Raw genomic sequence first — 19,816 nt, 5'->3', positions numbered from 1 at the left:
ATGTGAGTTTGATTTTATGATATTCCAATTTAGTAGGAAAGGCAGGGAATTAACCATGAAAACAAAAAACGGACTTCAGTGTCCATTCCTAGGAGACAATAAAGGTGAGACTGAGCTGAAGTGTTTTCAGGAGAGAGAAAAAAACAGGAGAGTCTAATTCCTAGTATGAGAGAGAGTATCGGAAATTCAAAATTGCACGTTAGAGAAATGAGGAATCATCAGCTGTGATCACTTGCTTAATCTGCAGTACCCCTGCAGAAAGTAATAAATTAAGTTACATTAGCTGTAAGGGTTAAATACTTTGTTTTCAGATATTTCTTGAAATTTACCCATGCCTCCCACAGAAATGCGTGTTAGCCTGAGAAAAACTGATGTGTCTAAGGCTTAGAAAGGAAAGAAGAATTGTGATGAGGTCTGACATCCAGACAGGCAAGAAAAGAAGTGTTGCATTTTAAAAGAGATTTTCAACTGAAAATTTTAATTGGACCTCAATTTAAAGTGTTTCAAATCCTCTTTGGGTACAATATAGTGCACACAAAAAAAACCTGTGATATTTTGATGTTTGCTTATCTACATGCTGTCCTGAAATATGACAGAACATGCTGTAAATTATGAATAGCATGTGGGCGCTCTGCTATTGCACCGCAGGAGATGCAGTTAGAAGATGATTTTAGAGTTCAGCATTTTGTGTCTGTCAATACCAAACTAAAGCAAAGGAAAGAATCTGAATATATTCCTGCAATTTATTTATGCACAAGCCATGGCTTGGTGTTCTGTGGGACGTTTTTCTCTCTATCGTCTTGCATTTGCAAGAGAGAGGGAAAGAGGCAGAATAAAAAGTCCAGCTGCAGTAATTTCATCGACACAATGGGTTTTATCCATGTTGCTGGTATATTGAATACAGTAGAAGTTACAGGTTTCCACTAGGAACCTGCAAGTAGTATTTTTCTTATATTACTGTGGTTAAGCACCCAAGCTATCAGTGTTTGCACTGATCATCTAAGGAGAATCCATGCTTTATCTTCTTTAACAATTATCTTTGCTCAGAAGGATAAACTGAATGGTTATTGGTTTTCCTCCTTTTGAATCCCAGAATACTCTCCTTTAGAGGTCACTTTCTTCTTGATTAAAATATGTGATTAAAGTATTGTTGTTCCCAGGTGACCAATGTTTGAGATGGAAGGAGAGAGAGGCAAGCATGGAACTGTGAAGAGTAGGTTTGCAGATGAGTTGGGATGATTTGAGATAACAATAAATGACAACTGTAAAAGTAAGAATTACTGATACAGAGAGAGAGAAAACATTAAATTGCATTTATTAATCAGTTATTAATTAAAATTCCTATTTCTGCGTAATATGGCTATTATTAAATTCACACAATTCATTCAAGTAAGCATACCCATTTAAACTGGGGGTTGCTTTGTGGAGAAGAGAGGATCTCAGCTCCTGAAAAAAAAAGCGTCTGCCAAGATTGTCCATGAGTCACAGTCCCTTTGGGCCTCAGTTTCCTACTCTAAAATAAGTAGAATAACCTGATTTTTTCCCCCACTGAGCTGCTATATTAATTCATCCTTCTTGTAAATCCAGTAGAAGGATACAAAATGTTCTAATGTTCTTGGGCTTGTTTTTCTGAGCATTTTCTATTTTGAAGCCTTGTGCATTTTTAGATGGGAGGCAGAAGTGGGTCATTCCCTAGTGATCTTATTATGGCAGTCTTTCCCTTATATAAGAACCTATAATTCTCCTGCTGCTCTTCTCCCTTATTGGTGACAGATTTGTCCAGCACTTTTTCATCAACAGGTATTTATTTTAATACGTCACAGTGGCTTCTGCCCACAGGCTATTACTTTGAACTGTAAAATAACTTTTATTAGTATTTCAGTAAAAAAGAAGGCCTTGCCACCAAAGACATAATGGTAGCACAAAACATAAGGATCTCTGACCCAAGAAACCAAACTTAATTAATCAGAGCCTGCAGCTCAGCTTAGTTCACCGTTCAGCAGCAGTTTTGATTAGTAGGGCTAGAGGCAAAGGACACCTTTTTCTTCAGTGCTTAAAAAGAGAATAAAAGAAAATGCATGTATACATTTGACACAATCCAGTGCGTACATTGCGTATTACTTTTGTTTAGGCTGGGTGTCCTTGAATCACAGAACAACTTTAATGACCATTAGTTGCTCTCTCAGTGATTAAGTAAATGAACTCAAGAAAATGAACTGCTGTGTACATTCCAAAATGCTCAGTAGAGTTTATTGAAACTGATCAGTTTAAACAAGCAGTAAATTGAGATTCACTTCAACCTCTACCTATTTGGTGAATAAAATTAGGGAAGACACTCCCTAGTTTATGGAGACATGAAGCTGGCTTTCAGTACTGACAGAAAGTAAAAATCTTTAATGCATCAGTGTTGGTAATTTACATTCAGTATCCTGAATAAAAGTCTAAAAGGCATGGGTGCCTTCTGGAGCTCCAGAGAGCAGCACATACATCAGCTCAGCAATCACTGCTGCTAATGTGCTGCATGAGGAATGCATATTCAAGTCAGAGCCTAATGCAGTGAGAAATAAAAATTGCAGTTGTTAATGCATCTTGAACTGAAATGAAATTTGGGCCTTGGTGGAGAGAAATAAGACAGGCATATTTAGAAAGTAGGAAATGTACTAAGAAGCTGCCTTACCTCCATCTAGTTCTTCAGCTCCAAAATGATTCCTGTAGAAGAGCATAATCTCTATCTTGTAACACTTGTAGATAGTCACTAAACAAACAAGCAGCAGCAGAATAGCACCAAGACCACCAGCAAGCTCAACTGTGTACATCAACTCTGCAAAGAATTACAAAATGCGATAACAACCACATTCAAAACCAGAGAAGGATTAGCAGCAGACCTCGCACTTATGTTAAGCAATAAAATAATGAATGATGGGCTATTTATATATTTTGTTATAGGGACCTTGAAGAAATAATTAATAGGTGGGGTTTTTTTCTTTAATAAGCTAGTTTTTCCTCTAGTGCACCATCTGAATTGCTTATTTAAAAGATAACAATTTCTGGAGATGTGTGTGTGTGTATGAGTATGTGCAAATATATATAAGAGATATTTGATAACTCCCTTATATCTCTGTAGACAGAACACTGTTTGCTTTACACAGGTGAATGTTGAGATTTTACTTATAGTGAAAGCAGCGGTAGATGTTTCTTTTTTTTGGGAACTATAATGCTCCTCCCTTATTCTACACACAAATAAGATGAGTTTTAGTCTAATGAACAAGATTACACTAAGGATTTTGTTATTCTTTTTCCAAAATAAAAATAAAGTTTGTTTAAAACCCCAAAAACTTGACAGATATGAAGACAGATTATCCAAGGAACCTCACTGCCTCACGTGTCAGTTATGCGTCAATATCTTTGACACAGTTTCCCAAAGATCTGCAGATCATCTTTATTCCGCGCTTTCCCCCAGTGGGGCTGGCTTATCTGTAGTCACAGCAAACCACGCTGATTTGTCCGTTCTGACATTGCCATTCAGACCGTGACCCCCTGGTGTCTTTGCTTCACTCTACCGCTGGAGACTCACGTGATGGATTGAGATCATTACCGTGTATCTCTGTGCCTGAGGACAGGGACTCTGGTCAAATGTGGCCACAACTGCCTACCGCCAGTAGTACCCTCAGTGGGGCCACTTACCAATGCATAAGCACTATGCCAGCATGGACTTTCACCTCCCCGTCTTAACTGTTGCACACTCAAGGAAGCTCACACAGCTACATGGCATTCATTTTGTTAATTTTCATTTGTTTATTAACAGAAAACTGGCAATGCTAAAAAGGAGGGTGGGAGGAGGAAGATTGTTACTAACAAATTTGTAATTTGAAATAAGTAATAGATGTCAAATCTTAAGACCACCCATACTTTTTCAATATCACTCAATTTTGAGGAATGTCAAGAAATTAAATCTTGTAAATCTAAGACATACAGTTTTCTTCCTAAAAATCTGTGATGCAGAAAGTTCAGTTCTGTGTGATTTTCACAGTATCCTCTTCCAGTGCGCAACTTCTGTCTGAGTGAAGCGGGGTAGCCCTGAATTAACCTTTATTTTGTGTGTGTGGTTATGCAGATATGATACTCCAGCACAATACAATTCAATTAGAGAAATAAAAGGTTAGAGGAAAAAGTGAAATAAACTCCATTTATTTTTGACTGCATCTACTGAGAATCGCACACCATTTTTATTATTTTGAGGCAACTGTAAGAAGATTTCATTGTTCTCTAGAAGACACTAAAAGTGTAATAAAATAAAATAAAAAGGCATTTATATTCCATGTCATTCTCTCCAAAACTGTGCTGGAAAATCCTTTGTGTTAGATATTTTAAGACCAACATGGTTATTTCAGACTTTCGATACTTTTCTGGTCCAGAGAGGGAAATGTTATTAAAAACAACCAACAAATAATTGTTTGCATAAATAAGTAATACATTATTTTAGAATATAAATGGAAATAGAAATTGCTCTGCACTGGCTTACTATACCCTGTTTATCATTTTGTACTACAGGTGATGCAGCTGTTCAATGGTAACTAGAAGAAAGGCTTTAATATTTCAGGTTGCTAGGCACAAAATACTCTATTTATGTGCCTGCTGTTATGACTCATTAAAGGCAAGGAAAAACTTTACAACTGGAAAACAAAAGTTTTTCCTAAATTAATGATTTTGAGATTAAATGGAAAAAAATAACTGCAGGTAGTCATCTGTTCTCTCTCACCGTTCATGAAATCAGACTAATGCACTGCATCACTTTTGCCATCAGAGAGTCCCTCTTAGTTATCTTTTTCCCCATAAAATAATTCAAGATTATACCTACATTTTTACTTCAGTAAAATCCATCCATGAACACATAGGAAGCTGTCCTAAATTAGGCAACCAAAGAAAACAACAAAATCCACTAAGCCACCCTAAAACATACTAGAAATGACCTTTTCATGTGCTGCTGCTGAGCTGTGAGCACAAGGACAAGGTGGTTCTTAAACAGATTTGTTTGCAAAGTATGTTTCATGCTCTGCCCACCTAGCATAGCAAGCTTGTATTTTCCTCTGTGCTGGACAATGTCCATCTGCACATATTTGCTCTCTGTCTTGGGTGTTATTAATCAGGGTTCAGAGGCAGAGAGGAGCAGCAATTAGCCCAACAAACTGCTGCATCCTTACACCCAGCCTTGCAAATGCCTGATCTAACCCCCAGAGTGCTGGAAGTGGCACGGCCACATCTGGGCAGCGCCGGGGATGGCAGCGGGACGGATTGGCCCGGACACAGCGCCACACCAAGTGGATTGCTTTCAGGCCTTTGGTCAGCGTTTCTGTGGGATGCTGAACCATGCCCTAAGGGGGCACTGGCTGCCTCTGAGCTGCTGCAGGGATTTTGTGAACAACGTTACCCTGTGTTGAGCTGAACTGAAGGCGTGAGGAGCGGGAGGCTCAGTCCTGCCTCTACCGTCGGCCTCTTGTGAAAGCCATTTCACATTTCTGTGCCTCGGTTTTCCCAGTGTGAATTTAGGGGGGTGCTTCTTACTCCTTCATAGGAGAGGTTACACTTGGAAGGTGCTCTGATAATGCCAAAGGTGTTGGTGATGTGTGTGTCAACAGAGTCAACAGTGAAGTATTGACTGTAACAGCAAGGTTAGACTGTAAGGTTACCTTTACAATAACAATTTTTTCTGCTGCTTTATTCTGCCTTTTGCATTGCAATTTGAGCACAGCTACTGCAACAGGCATTACACGCCCTTTGAAGTGTGATCTGTTTTTCCTGCTGAAATTCAAGTTTCTTGTAGTGGCTGCACACCAAAAAGATTAAATTTCAGCACAATTCCACATCAGAGGGGAGAGACAAAAAGTGCAAACCTTTTAAAATCTATTTAGCCTCCATGTTACATTGCTCAAATTACAGACCTGGCCCTCCTTAAGGAGCTAAGACTGAATGTAGAAAATAGTAGAGGAAAATTACTCGGCTAACCCTTAGGGGGACAGGCATTCTGTTAAACACAACTAATGAGCGAGTGCCAGGGAGTTACATCCAGAAGCACAGCAATCATTTAGTTACAGGCAATTAACAATAGTCCTCTAGTAGTACAGAAACAGTTTTACTCCAAGGGAAAACACATTGATTACTGCAGCAGTAGTAGATTGGTTTCTGAATAAATAGCTTCAATTTAAAACAAGATTTGTTACAAGCATTTTGACCAATGGTTACATTTTTTTTTTTTTCCTTATCAAGAGGTTTTGGCCAAGCAACCCAGTGAAAGAGATGGCTAATTAAAACAAGGTATGTGTCCTCTCCAAATATCCACCACGATATGGTTGGTAATGAAATGTACTCATTTTATATTGATTCTATCCTAATTATTAGGCATATTTGTAGGATATATCTTTGATCTTCACCTGGCTTTAATATTTGATAAATTTCCTTTCACTATGCCATGCAGGGAATTCACTTATCATAGCTGAAGTTGTAACAAGAAAGTAAATAAAAGGGTGCCTTCAAAGAATCTTATCTTTTGACTTATATGACGTACTTCAGAGACTTTACATTTAATGATCTGTGATAATTTAAAATTAATCTTATTCTATTCATTAGTCCATATACAGATGAGCTACTAAGAAAAATAATTGTATTTCAAACATTCTTTTTTTCTGATTTATGACTCTTCAAGGACATGTGATTTATAGCTGTGTATTCAATTTCTGAGCCTTTTTCAAAATCCAATTGCAGTCTATCTAAGGTTTCAATTTTGCAATCACTTACGCAGATTGCTTAACTTCATGGGCTGTAAGTAACCCCTCTGAAATCAACAGGACTATTCACAAAGATTCAGGTTAGCACATACATAAATCTTTGCATCTTTGTGGCCTAAACTCATTTCCATTCTCTGCTCACCTTGGACGATTTAATTCACAAAACTACAAGGTTTGGTTAGAGACAGTTCTCAGTTTATCTAAGTATGCTTTCGTAGACTTCAATTATTAAATTTAACATAAAGGTAATAAATAACATTTGGAAGGGGAGCAGTTGAAAACAGTACTAAAACTCCTGTGATGGCAGATACTGACACCTACTCAAGACTGATGTGTCATAACATGCAGCTTTGGTTACAAATGGATATGTTTCTTCTAAAGGAAGAAAGAGGCTGGCTAACAAAGGAATACTCATCTGAGTCTCATTTCAGACATCAGCAGTAAACAGTATGCAGAATTTAGGTTAGGAAGAAACCCATACTTGCAGTTTAAAAATGAAGAAGTATGTGCCTTTTTCCTTCCTTCCCTCCTCCCCCTCTCCCCCCCTTTTAATACAGTATTTATTGTGGCATGGCTGTAAAAAAATTTAGCTTTCCAAAGTATAGCATATGGAACCACAGCTTTATACAGCATATGCATATCCAATATCCAATATGCATATATATATATACACACACACACACATATATATACACATATATATATATAAACTGTTCTCTACTCTTTAGGGTTTTTTGTTTGTTTGTTTCAACATGCCAAACAAAATCTATTTGTATTTAAGGTACCTAGATGGCTTTACGGATACTGTTGTGAATAATTACTGATGGATATTGTAGGACAATAATACTTCTGTTACCAGTAGAAACAGATTTGGGATGTTCATTAGCTTGATTATGAAATCATTTCTAGCACAAAGTATATGATTTCTGCCAGCATAAGCCACGCATGCCTGTAAATGTCTGCAGAGTTTACTTAAGGTGGCTAAATTTAGTTACAGCTTTTAATATGGTTTTCAGTGCAGTAGTTTAAATTCATTTATTAGAACTATTGAGACCTAGTTATCTCACTTTATTTTTTAGATCAATATATAATATATATTCTGAATTCATCTATGAAAAAGACCTAGTTTGGTTCGGGATTATATGTACATATCTATATATGTGTGCATATACAATACAGGGATCTTGTTAACTTACTCATTAGTATGGCAGGCAGCATATCTGAGCCTTAGTGTTGTTTTATTTTCAGTGTTATTAGAACAGAGATAGTAAATTATTATAATAGAAGTATATTCTTACTCATGACATTTTTATTTCTTCTGAGAAGTGCGGGATACCTGTTCCTAGCAGGAGAATAATTACACTGACTATCTCCAACAGCATGTTAGCTCAGAAGAGGATAAGGTTGAAAAAATTGTTACCAAATGTTACTGCAATGTTATCAAAGTTTACTACATTTAAATACAGAACACTGCATTTTAAAGGCAGTTTATACTTCAGGTTGAAGGAAAAAAGTGTCATGATGTGGAATTACATTAATTTCTGGTTAGCTTCTCCAGATAAATGAATTGTGTATGACTTAAAACCTTACTGATTAGGAGAGCTTCTATTTGCTTATTGCACTACAGAAATCAGACAGCCCACACAATTACTTCTTTTAGATCTTCGTAAAGAAATGAATGTAAGAAGCACTGGGAGGTGCTAAAATGTGGGGAAAAATGGAGTACCAAGTTCCAAGGATGTAACATCAGAAAACATACTGTTTACATTTTTTTTCTGAGGATAGCATTAATGAATAATTTATCTCTGCATGGATTATGGGAACAATTTGTGACATTTTATTTTAAAATATTTTCATCCTTGCCAATCAAGGTTAGAATTGCACTCAGGCATTATATAAAGAGAAGAACTGTGACAAAAGTGGTACAAAAGCTGTTTTAAGAAGGAATCTGTTAAACAAACCAATTTGTTTGACACTTTGTCACAGGAAAGTTAGATTTGTCAGAGGAAAGTCAGATTTAGGCACATGCTAAAAAATCTGACTAACCTTTTAACTGAAGATGTCTTAGTCCAATTTTCTGAAGGATGATAAAAACCTTACTGATGAAGAAAATGCTCTTATGAAGAATTTCTGCCAGGCAGTAGTCTTTAGTATTCTGCTAATTTACTGATTTTAGATGAGATTCAGTGTAAAAATAACAGTCACTTTCAGTTAGGTTTGGGACAGGAAGGGAGGTGATATTTGAATTTTGGCCATATGTCATGAATGTCTTGGGTGACTGAGCCTTCATACTACCCAGTGAAGTGACAACCTGAAGGGTTCTTCAACGGCCATAGGGGATGGAATATCAATTCCCATCAAATCAAATCCAATTTCAATTCCAATTCTAAAACCTAGTGAGGAACTCGGAAAAGCTTTTCCTGCAGTGCAGAAGAAAAACTGAATGCTTTATACACTGCAAGATATACATGTATAAGGTCTTAGCTGACCAAGTGTTTCGGAGTTTTACAACAGTTTTGCTTCCACTGAGACTCAGAGATTTGCTGGAAAGTTCAAGTAATTAGGGCTGATTAACAAAAGTTTAAATATAAACCTCATTGTTCTCATATCTCACATGATGAGGTCCCATTCAGAAATTTCAGAAGCATTGTGAAACTTTATGGCAGAGAGCTATAACACCTGCGGTTTCTTTTCAGAGGCTATACAAGAACTAGTTTCTTTTTTAATTCTTAATTGTCACTCATCAATATCACTGTGTGAAATAGTATCCTAGTGACTCAAAATGCTCACAAGATCAAAAACTTAATATATTAAAGTCCTTAAGTAATAAAACAGATTTACACTATTATGTGAATGACACTGTAATTTAAGGTGCTTGTCATCAATTCTGTTATCATTAATAACTGTATAAAGAAAATTCAGAATTACTTGCTATTCAGAATTTGCTATTAAATTGTACAGGAAATATTAATATGATGTTTATACATAAATAAATGATGAGTTTAAAATATGCCTACTTATTTGTAGGTTTCCTCAAGATGCATTTCCTATAGGAAATATTAACCTGTTTCTTTTTCAAACATATATTCTCATGGACAATTTCAAACAGAGTAACTCTCTTTTTCTAAACAATTTATTTCAGTGAAAGTGTTCTTTTATCCCAACAGAAGAAAAGTTGTTTTAACTGTCCTGCATTAGCTCATAGTCAACAAGACCCATATATACCCATTGAGACTTACGACACAGGAAAACAAATCCAAAACACATAAGAGGCCCAGAACAGGAAATTAGACAGCACTGAGAAAATGGGAAGAAAAGGAAGGAGATACTCTGAAAAAAATTCATTAAATATGTTACCTGCTCTTATTTTTGTTGTCTGTCCCCTGAATTATACTGCTTTTAAAATAGTATCAGTAACATTAAAAAAATAATGCCAAGATGGAATTTGAGATTATTTTTGCTTTAGAGTTTTAGTTGCAGACATGCAGACAAGAATTTCCACAAAAATAATCACATAATTAAATAATAATCTATATTTCCAACATAGTCTATGATTAAATGTGACTATGCAGGCTTGGATCCAGCATAAAAGTCATACTTTTCAATAAATAACACTGTAGAAGAGCATTCTTTCTCTTTATGCATTACATCTTAATCTACTACATAGATAGATTATGGGCTTGTCTTCTTGAGTTAAAAACCTGTGAAAAAAATTGTGGTGTGTGATCCATCCCTTATATCATCTGCAATATACAGTCTGTTGTTAATAAATTTGTGCTTAGCTGCTGTCAGTATCACTATCCAAATTAATTTCTAGAAGGTTCCTCTACCTGGCTGAAGATTAACCTGTAACTGCTACAGATGTTTGATGATAGCTATCACCAATGAATAACAAAATCAGCCTTAGATTATAAAAAGCAGATATTTTTTTTGCTCTCAGAAAAGAGAAAATAATTTGCTTATTGTAAAGGTGATAGAGATTTGGCCAACAGCTGGAGGAAGGGAATGAAAGTTAAATCTCCTGGATTCTGATCCCATTCTTTTTTTGATTGTTTTTTGGACAAATTTTGTAGGAATGGACCAGGAAAGGAAACAGTATTGACTTTGTCATGCTTAAAATGCTCTACTGCCTTTAGCTCTGAGTTAAATGCTCCCTACTCACAGCGTCTGAGGAAAGTTAGGAGTCTAAAGATTGTCAGCTGCCTGCACAAAAACATAGATCATAGGTTTCCTCCATTGGCAGTCAGAAAGTAAAAGAAGCTCAGGAGAAAATGGGGGCTCAGCTCCCTGAAATGCAGAGCACTGTCATTTGGGCTAGAGGGAGGTGCCAGAGGCCCCAGCCTTCTACCAGTGATGAATGCCCAAACTGGGTTTTCTTTTCCTGCACAAGTGGTGCTGGAAGCTGGGGGAGCTGTTCTCTGCTCCCCTCCCAAAATTCCTCTCAGGAAAGGGGAGGATCTGGGTTTCCGTTCCAGTGCCACATTAGGGCAAGAGCAGAAGCCCCCTCTCCCCAGTTGAATGTCCCAGGCACTGGTTTGCCGTGCGGACCACCATCGGATGGGTCCTGCTTGTGTTTTTTGTGAGGTGAGTGTGTGTCCCTAATGGGCTGATCAACAGGAAGAGTGAGGAAGATGCATCCAGATTTTTGCTTGTGATTTAGATTGGACTTGTCCTTTCAGGGCCTGTGTAATTGCAGGCATATGCAAAAGCTCCCCCTGGAAGTTTAAATTTACTGAAAATATCTTGAACAGGGTGAAGCAGCAGTTGCAAGGGTGTTTAAAAAGCTTAAATTTTGTACCTGAATCCCTACTGCAGTGTTAAGCCCTAAATACCTTTTCCCTGGAACACTCTGTTGAGTAACAGAGCTTTCGACTTTCCTGTCCCTTCTGATCCTGGTGATAATGCGCCACATATGAAGTTTAAGAAGGATTAGAATTTCTTTTTCAGGTATCCAGTGAACATTCCAGATTCAGCATTTTTGTTGGCTTATACTCCTGAAAAAGAAGTTATCTAACTAGAAAACCAGCCAAAACTAACACCTCTGCAAATGCCTTGATGTTCAGCAAGCAAAGTTATGTAATTTTTGGGTCTCAGTTGTTTTAAGTGAGCCAATAATCAGAAACTAATGAACAGCTAATTCATTCCGAGCAGAGACTAAATGTGGATCTAAACAAGGAAACCTAAAACGAAATGTTGTCATGGTGATATTCAGGAGACTAAGCAAGCAGTGTTAAGCTCCTCTTCCTAGGAGACCTGAGAGACTAGCTCAAATTTTTATCTGTCATGGTTAATTTATCATTTCACCGAAACAGTTGTCAACACGCAAAGTATGTAGAAAGCTTGTATCAGGTACATTTTGGTTTTTGAGGGCAAAACAGATTTTTTTTCCAAATCACAATTTCAGATTCAGCCTTACTTAAAGAGGAAAAAATAAAATATTTGGGGGAGTTCTTGCTATTTTTAGCTTTTTGCTAATTATAAGGGCAATTAAATATTGAGATTACTTCCGCTTAAGTACGACTTCATGAGGCCACATACTGTGGTGTGTTTGGAATACTAATTTCTCCAAGAAAGGAAGCAAGGAGAGTAGATGCTTGCAAAATTTATACATGCACACTGCTAGATTAAAAAAGTGGTGGTCATAGGACAGAAAAGAGTTATGTGTTGTCAGTCTTGGAGCTACTGCTTGTATGGAAGGTAAAATAAGGCCTCAGCATCAGCATGTGACTTAATACACATTGGTATTGGTTTAAAATTAATTTAAGCTTTAAAAAGTTTTTATTTTCAGTGCCTCATGCATTAATTTAATTAATTTAATTATTAAAGACAAGCCATTGGATTTCAGTGTTAGTTTAAACTCTGGGTTCAAATATCTCTGAATTAGGAGTATATGACTACTAGCTGGCAAATTATTGAGGTTCAATTAATTTCCCATCTCAGTAAATTCAAGAAAATACGTCAAATGCCAGGCTAAGCAGAATATCTGGTTATTTACATCTGAATCCCTTAAGAAGCAATAACAAAAGTTCAGAAAAATGACTACAAATTATTTACATTCAATTAATTGGAGGTACACAAAAGTACATTTAAATAAATGAGTCACACTATCTTGATTTATGACTTCCTTTTAAATTTAGACAGACTTTGCATGCTACAAGACTAATACTAAGGAAGACATCACTGTTTTGATATAAATTGAGATGCCACAAGTAGTTTAGCATCACAGTAAGAACCTGGCTTGTTCACTTTTACAGTCTAAAAAAACCAGAGTAATGACAGCAAAGTACAGACACTGCTCCTGATTATTCTTTGCTCTCTTAAATCAGGATGCTGCATGCGGGTGGGAAGCATCAAGCCCAGGCATGTGGAGTGTGCTCCAAGAGGTAAAGCGAACAAAGTGGATCTGGGAACCTTGCTTTGCAAGAGATTCTCCACCACTCCATAATTATCTCCATGGGAGGTGACTGTGGCCAATAGTCAGGCTGGAATCACGGGATGTGAGTGATGAGTAGAAACAGGAAGGTCCTCAGAAACTTCTGTCATGATGCTTCACTTCAGAAATATTGGTGTTAAACAAATGTGTTAGAAGGAAAATGTCCACCATCAGGCTCTGCAGGAACTCCCCTGGTATGGGGTTTAGGTGGCATTTCTGATAGAAGTGGAATGTATTTTTGTTGGCTTTTCTAATATTTGATTTTATTTCTTAATGATTATTATTACAGTTGTATTACATGTGGTTTCCTACTATCCTTTTTCCTCTATTGAGTTAATGAATTATTAAAGTCATCTTTTATATATAATTAAAAGGTGTTACTGTATTTTTTTTTTCTGTTGACACCCATAATTAACAACAACCTTTCTGTTTTATTTGGAGGTTGTACAAATGCCTGGGGAAAAATAATAATTGACTATTAATATTTTGGAAGCCAAAATTCATGCTTGCATCAGAAGGAAATTCTACAAACTGACCATCCCTATATTGTACCATTTCAGGGAGAAAAGCTGCATATTTACCCCTTTTATGTAGGAGTATGCTGGCATGCCGGCGTCCATTTCCATTCTCAACGTAGCACGAGTAATTCCCGAGGTCTGCCTCTTCCACAGAGTCAAGAATCAATGAGATAGAAACCTCCTGTTCCCCAAGATGTTCCTTGAGAACCCTGAGAAAAAAGCAACCATCACTGCCATTATTCTTGTATCATAGCAGAGCATTAGATAATCATGACATAATAATTCTACTTGCTATTCACAACTATCTGGCTTCAAATTTTGCTATGGTTTGATACAATCTTAATTAAATCATAACATGCCCTTTTCTTCCTCACTTCTAATGATGAGGTTTGGCTTTGTAGATGTTAATGAGAGCTTCAGTTAATTGTCTTCTTTAAGCACACTGATAATATACTATTGCACACTGTGATGGAGACCCTGATCAGTAATATGTGAAGCCTTGAAATCTTAGAAGAGAGAAAAATTAACAGTTATTTTGCATTTTAAGGCCATACTATGTGTCTGGGCCAAACACACAATTTGTGCACTTTCTAAGGCTTTTCAACATGCTACTCAAACAATGTGTTCATGCCATGGTCTGAAAAAATATTTCTAGAATGTATTGTAAAATTTGACTGTGTATTATAAATCAGTAGAAAGAACTGGTACACTGGATGCCGCTTGATCATACAAGTGATAAATAAAAGACCTTCTGAGTAAGGCTCCACCTGTCTTCACATTGCTTTCTTTTCCTCTTAGCAAGCCCATCAGTGGTTTTAGAAACCGAGGAAAGCAATTGACAAACCTTTCCAGCCTGCTCTCTCACATCACACCTGACAGAAGAAGTGGAAACCAGACTTTCTGTTCCTCCCTCCACAAAAAAAGAAATTTGTAATGAGATTCTTGTCACCTTTTTGGCTGCTTTCAGAATGCCAAGTCTCTGGATGAAGGGTTTAGGAAAAGCTTTAGAAATATAGCTGATCTCATCATGTACCATTTAGTGTATTGATCTTGACTTTTCTAGAATAAACTTGAAGTGAACTGGGGTGAAATATGCTTGTCTATATCTGGTGATAATGACCTTGAATGCCTATGTGGTTTTCTTGATTTTGTTAAAGAAATTGTCTCTGTTACTTTGGTTACACCGAGGAAGTCCAAGGTTTAGCTAAAAATTAGTATGACTTCATGTCTTTTAATGAGATAGCAAACTCCTATGTAAGAAGTGAAGTGTAAATAAGCCCATTTTGTTCTAATATAGACAATCACTGTAGATAACACATCTGTGATTATCTAGCTTCCTTTGTAACACACAGATTTACCTTCATTTCTGGGTTTATCCATGATATATAGAGACAGTGATGTACACACATACAGAATTATAAATGCAAAAGGAATCTCTTCAGGTCCAAGTAGATACTTCGTATTGGATAGGAGATGGTATGCTATATCAAGCATGTAATTCTCAATACAAAACCACTTTTTTCTCAATTTCCAAATGAGGCAGCACTTTTAGGAGCAGAAGTACATGACGTGAATTGCCAGATCCTCTCTAAAACAAGTATTTCAGCAGATAAAAGCAGCCCACATAGCAGGAAGCTTGGCTTTCACAGGCCAGATAACATCCCAGGAAACTGAGTTTTTTCCTTGAAGAAAATAAATCAAAACATTCCGAAAGAAAAGCCAAACTTCAGCACTTATTTAAGGCTCCGTGTTTTACAATACTTCCTTTGAGCTGTTTTTCTTGATGTATTTATTTTTTTTCTAATTTAATTTTATTAACTGCCTTAATGGTTGCTATTGTAGATTGCCACAGTTTGAAAAAGTCACTATGCAAATTCCAGTCAGTTAACACTACGGTACTCATCAGGCAGCTATTTTGCTTTTGCAGCTCTCTAACATCAGATCTGGCCAAGGCATGCATTTTCTGTTCTCTGCTGGATAAAGTTGAAAGTGGAGTTGAAAAGGTAAAGAATAGATTTTACAAAAACAGGGATCAGATCCAAAGTGTTCCTGAGTTAGTCTGTGATAACAAGTATTACATTAACTATCAAAAAGAGGTATTGACTGAAAAAACAAAATGCTTTTTCATTTACCTGATATCACTTTCCCAGACTCGACTATCATCCAAATCTTCAATAAATTTCTCCCCTTTCATCCAGTAGATTAAAGGACTGACATCTCCACTATATCCAAAGAAAGCTCGGCAGGTGAGATTAGCAGAACCGCCTGTTACAATGAATGTAAGAAAATATGTTATTTCAATTTTTTTTAAAAAAGTTTCATTTTGAAATCAGTTGCTTTTGTTGATTTTTAAAAAAATTGTATCTGTAGAGACCCTCAATTTCCAACTGCCGCTGAAAATGTCCAAAAGTATCTAATTCTTTTACCACTTGTGCTCAGTGTAGTTTCTGAAAATAAATACAATAAAAATTAAATTAAAGATTACATAAGAACAGGATTAATTTTTGTATTCTTTCATCAAGTTTTCTGTCTGGTAAGGAAATGAAAGACTATGTGGTTTTTTGTTTGTTTTTTTTTTTTTTTTTTTTTCAAAAAGAGCTAACTTAACCAAAAATTTCCATGTTTTCTATGAAAACAGATAAAGTAAAATAGATATGCAATTACATGTCTGTAAACTCAGCTTTACAATGGTTTCTGAAGAGGCCTACAGTTTCCTGTAGGGTACTGTTTCCAAGGGACATCCAGTAGAAAGATGTGTGCTCATCGCTAAATTATCTTAGCAGGGAAGCATTAAATGCTGAAACTTGAGAGATGGACACATGTGAACTTATTCTGTACATTGTGGGACACATCTCACCATATTAATAGGAATAATAATTAAGTACATGCAGCAAGGACCAGAAATTCTATATATGTTCAGTGTTATTTAATCATTATAGTGAAAATTAAAAATGTAATATGTCTTCATGGTTAATTTTCATTCTGTAGTCTTACATTGTATTAGTACCACTTGGTTTGGGGGTTTCAGAAAGAGCACATACAGGGATCAAGACGGTACTTTGCACAATTTTTGTGCATTGCTAAAATCAGATTAAAATAGAGGACAGTCACATGGTTAAAGGTCTCCTCTGCTGTAAGGATACTTGTCTCAACATGCACCAACTCTTCTAAACTGCTATGTGAATTTTTTAGTGGATAATTACACAGTGATTTAAGGAAATGTGATTTAAGCAGTGTTTATTTCCCCCTTGAGCAGAGTATTTTCATGGAGTTTATATTACTGCAGAGGAAAAACTCATATTTTATTTACAGTTTTAATTTTTGATTTTAGGATTTTAAAACTGACTGACCTCAGCTCCCAGGGGAAAAAAAAAAAAAAAAAAAAAAAAAAAAAAAGAAGCTGCATTGTTAATATTACTTCATTCTGTACTGAGATGCCATGAGAAGACCATCCGCATTCAATGAATTTCCTTAAAAATTTGGGTCAGGACCTGGTCCTTCTCAAATATATGACATTAATATTTGAACATCTTACTTATTAGTATGGAAACAAATGAAGGCTGCTATATAACAAGATGAGAAATTATTAAATAAATGTCTTATCTGAAATGATTTGTGGTTTACTGTAAAAATATCTGACTCCACTATCAGGCTTGAACTCTCACATCCACACCATAAAAGGTACAGAATCAAATCTTTTTAATCAAGATGTGCAACATCAAGGCAAGTACCATCTATGTCGCTTTCACAAGCTGTTCAGGAACTGAGCTGCTTTTAGTCATTTCATGAATTTTTCGTTGGTGCCACACACTTTGCCAGGAATGCCTGCTAAGGAGACAGGAATATCCCAGTACTTGAAATTAGGATGGAGAAGAGGGTCACATTCATAATCAAAAGTATGAAATTTAATCTCTGACTAATGAGACATTTTGATAATCTCATCTGATTTAGAGCAAAGTTAACAAATGTAAGCTAAAGATCTTCAGTGAGAGGGCAAAAACTCTCTTTCTAAAGACAACCACAGCTCCTGTTTCTATACCTCACGGAGCAATGGTCAGGACATCTCCCTGGAAACACACCTCCTAAATCTCTACACAGCTCAAGAAGTGCTATTTGGAAGCACTGGAGAGAAAAATTTTTGCAGTCTTGAAGCCATTTGCAGGGAATAAGATGAGTATTGGGACAGCACTTAATGTGGGTCAAATGCATGAAAAACTGTAATGGCATACAATAAACTTCCTGGTTGTGCCCAGGACATTTTAACAGATGCAAACACAGTTTCTTATAGCAGTTGTGTAGCAGATATAAACTAGTTTGTTTGTTTGTTTTTGGTTTTTTGTTGTTTTGTTGTGCATAATAATTATGATACATGAACATGTGAAAATGAAAATACAAAACCTTAAAGGATTATGAATATCTTGGCCACAGTCATCCAATCTAGCATATGTTCAGGGCTGTGAAATGCCTAGTAACTTCAGCATTGATGGACTCTGATCACTCTCCAAATGGGAGATGGTACCTGCAAATCTAAACCAAAAGCACTGAATAACCCCTATGGCATCTGGATAATTGGATAACCCCTATGGCATCATCTACCTGTCTTAGAGGGAAGAGTGCTGCCTAATGCATCACTGCCACTTCTTGGGCTTTTTCTGGAGCTCTCCCACCAAGTCATGGGCCAGTTAAAACTTTTTAGCTTTTGAGAGCTGGCAATATCACAGGTAGAGGGACTGTAGCTTCTGGCCAATTTATCCATGATTCACAGAGTTTAGGCTCCACAAATGGTGAACCATCAAAGCTCTCCAGGCTCCTGCATCTAACAGGCACCCACTGAGACCTGATTTTTGCACTGTGCAGGCCTCTGAGCTTTTTACAGATGAATATTAACACATATAGGTTTGTGTTTTTTTAAAATTAACACCTTTTGTAAGGTCAAAAACTGTCAGAAAAAAACAGTTCATAAGACTAAGGCTCGTTTCCTCATTAAATGCTAAAAGAAATTTCACCCTTAAATAAAATATGTAAACATATTTTTAAACAGAGAATCCAAAGTTTCCATTCAACATGAAATATTTAAACCTGAGAAATAAAGTAGGAAGGATGCAATGCCTCTTAGTAGTACTATGTCGATTACAGTCCCTGAGCGAAGGTCATTAGCGTTCTGGGTGTTCAGCTATAAATTACCTATAGTGTCTACCTTGACCAATCTTCACAATAAGCCAGTGGGAAGTTCATTAGCAGGTCATCAGGAAAGATTCAGTGACCAGCTAATGACCAGCTGTGACCATTAATGAGGAGGTCTGTTACTCCAGAGCTCACAGCTCTTTGCAGAGGGCAGTGGGGCTCCCTTGGTGGAGCAGAGGTGCTCACAGCTGCAGGAACATGTAAGTAATGGGCAAAGGCTGACTGAAGGGCAATGTTTGAGCAGACAGAATATTTTGGGAGCACATCTTGACCTCTCCTCCAGAGCTACCCTCATGTGAGTGAGTGTATGCTGTAGGATGGGCTGCATTTTTTCCCTAGAAGTGCACCTTTGAAGTGAGCAAAGTATGCCTAGCCTGGCACAGAGCGGCTGCTCTGCATGGGCGGTCTGTTTTTAAGAAGTCTGCAGATTTTTAGAAAACATGCAAAATTTAAGTAAGTAAATACATTAACTTCTTTGTTTTATGTTTAAGCTAATATACAAAACAACCTGTCAGCAAATTAATAGATATCACTCACAGTTAACCCTGCACAACTATTTCCCTCCATGTATTTTCTATGCTAAGAAAAACTACAGAAGTGATTTGAAAACTGTAAAAGTCTGAAGAATGGATATGTAGTGCTTTCTATGCCATTAATTTAATTTTTCCTGTAAATAGTGGATTATTATAGTTTTATAGTCTATATTTGAAGGAAATTAAATAACATGTTTTAAATTAACTACACATTTTAAATTTAATTACTAGGGAAATCCATCTCTCTCTGTGTGTCCCCTTTGCTGTGAGATGTTTTAAATTCTTGAGAATGTTCTGTTTCAAGTTAGGTCCTGGGTAAATTGCTATTTTATGGACACTGGAAAAGTCCAAAGGCATGAGATTAGA

General features: G+C 36.5%; 1 protein-coding gene across 1 annotated transcript in view; it reads right to left on the bottom strand.

Moving 5' to 3' along the window:
- IL1RAPL1 (interleukin 1 receptor accessory protein like 1) overlaps positions 1-19,816 on the bottom strand; it is a 348,244-nt gene that overhangs the window by 13,581 nt on the left and 314,847 nt on the right. Inside the window, exons 6-8 of the mRNA XM_033010049.2 lie at positions 15,866-15,998; positions 13,797-13,942; positions 2,678-2,821 (exon numbers count right to left, since the gene is read on the bottom strand). Of these exons, the coding sequence (XP_032865940.1) occupies positions 2,678-2,821; positions 13,797-13,942; positions 15,866-15,998 (423 nt within the window). The remainder of the gene's footprint in view (positions 1-2,677; positions 2,822-13,796; positions 13,943-15,865; positions 15,999-19,816) is intronic.

This window comes from Tyto alba, unplaced genomic scaffold, assembly GCF_018691265.1.
Source record: "Tyto alba isolate M040663 unplaced genomic scaffold, T.alba_DEE_v4.0 Super-Scaffold_14, whole genome shotgun sequence".
NCBI lineage: Eukaryota > Metazoa > Chordata > Aves > Strigiformes > Tytonidae > Tyto > Tyto alba.
Note: the sequence above shows the minus strand (reverse complement) of the source record. Positions and strands in the feature narration are given on the sequence as shown.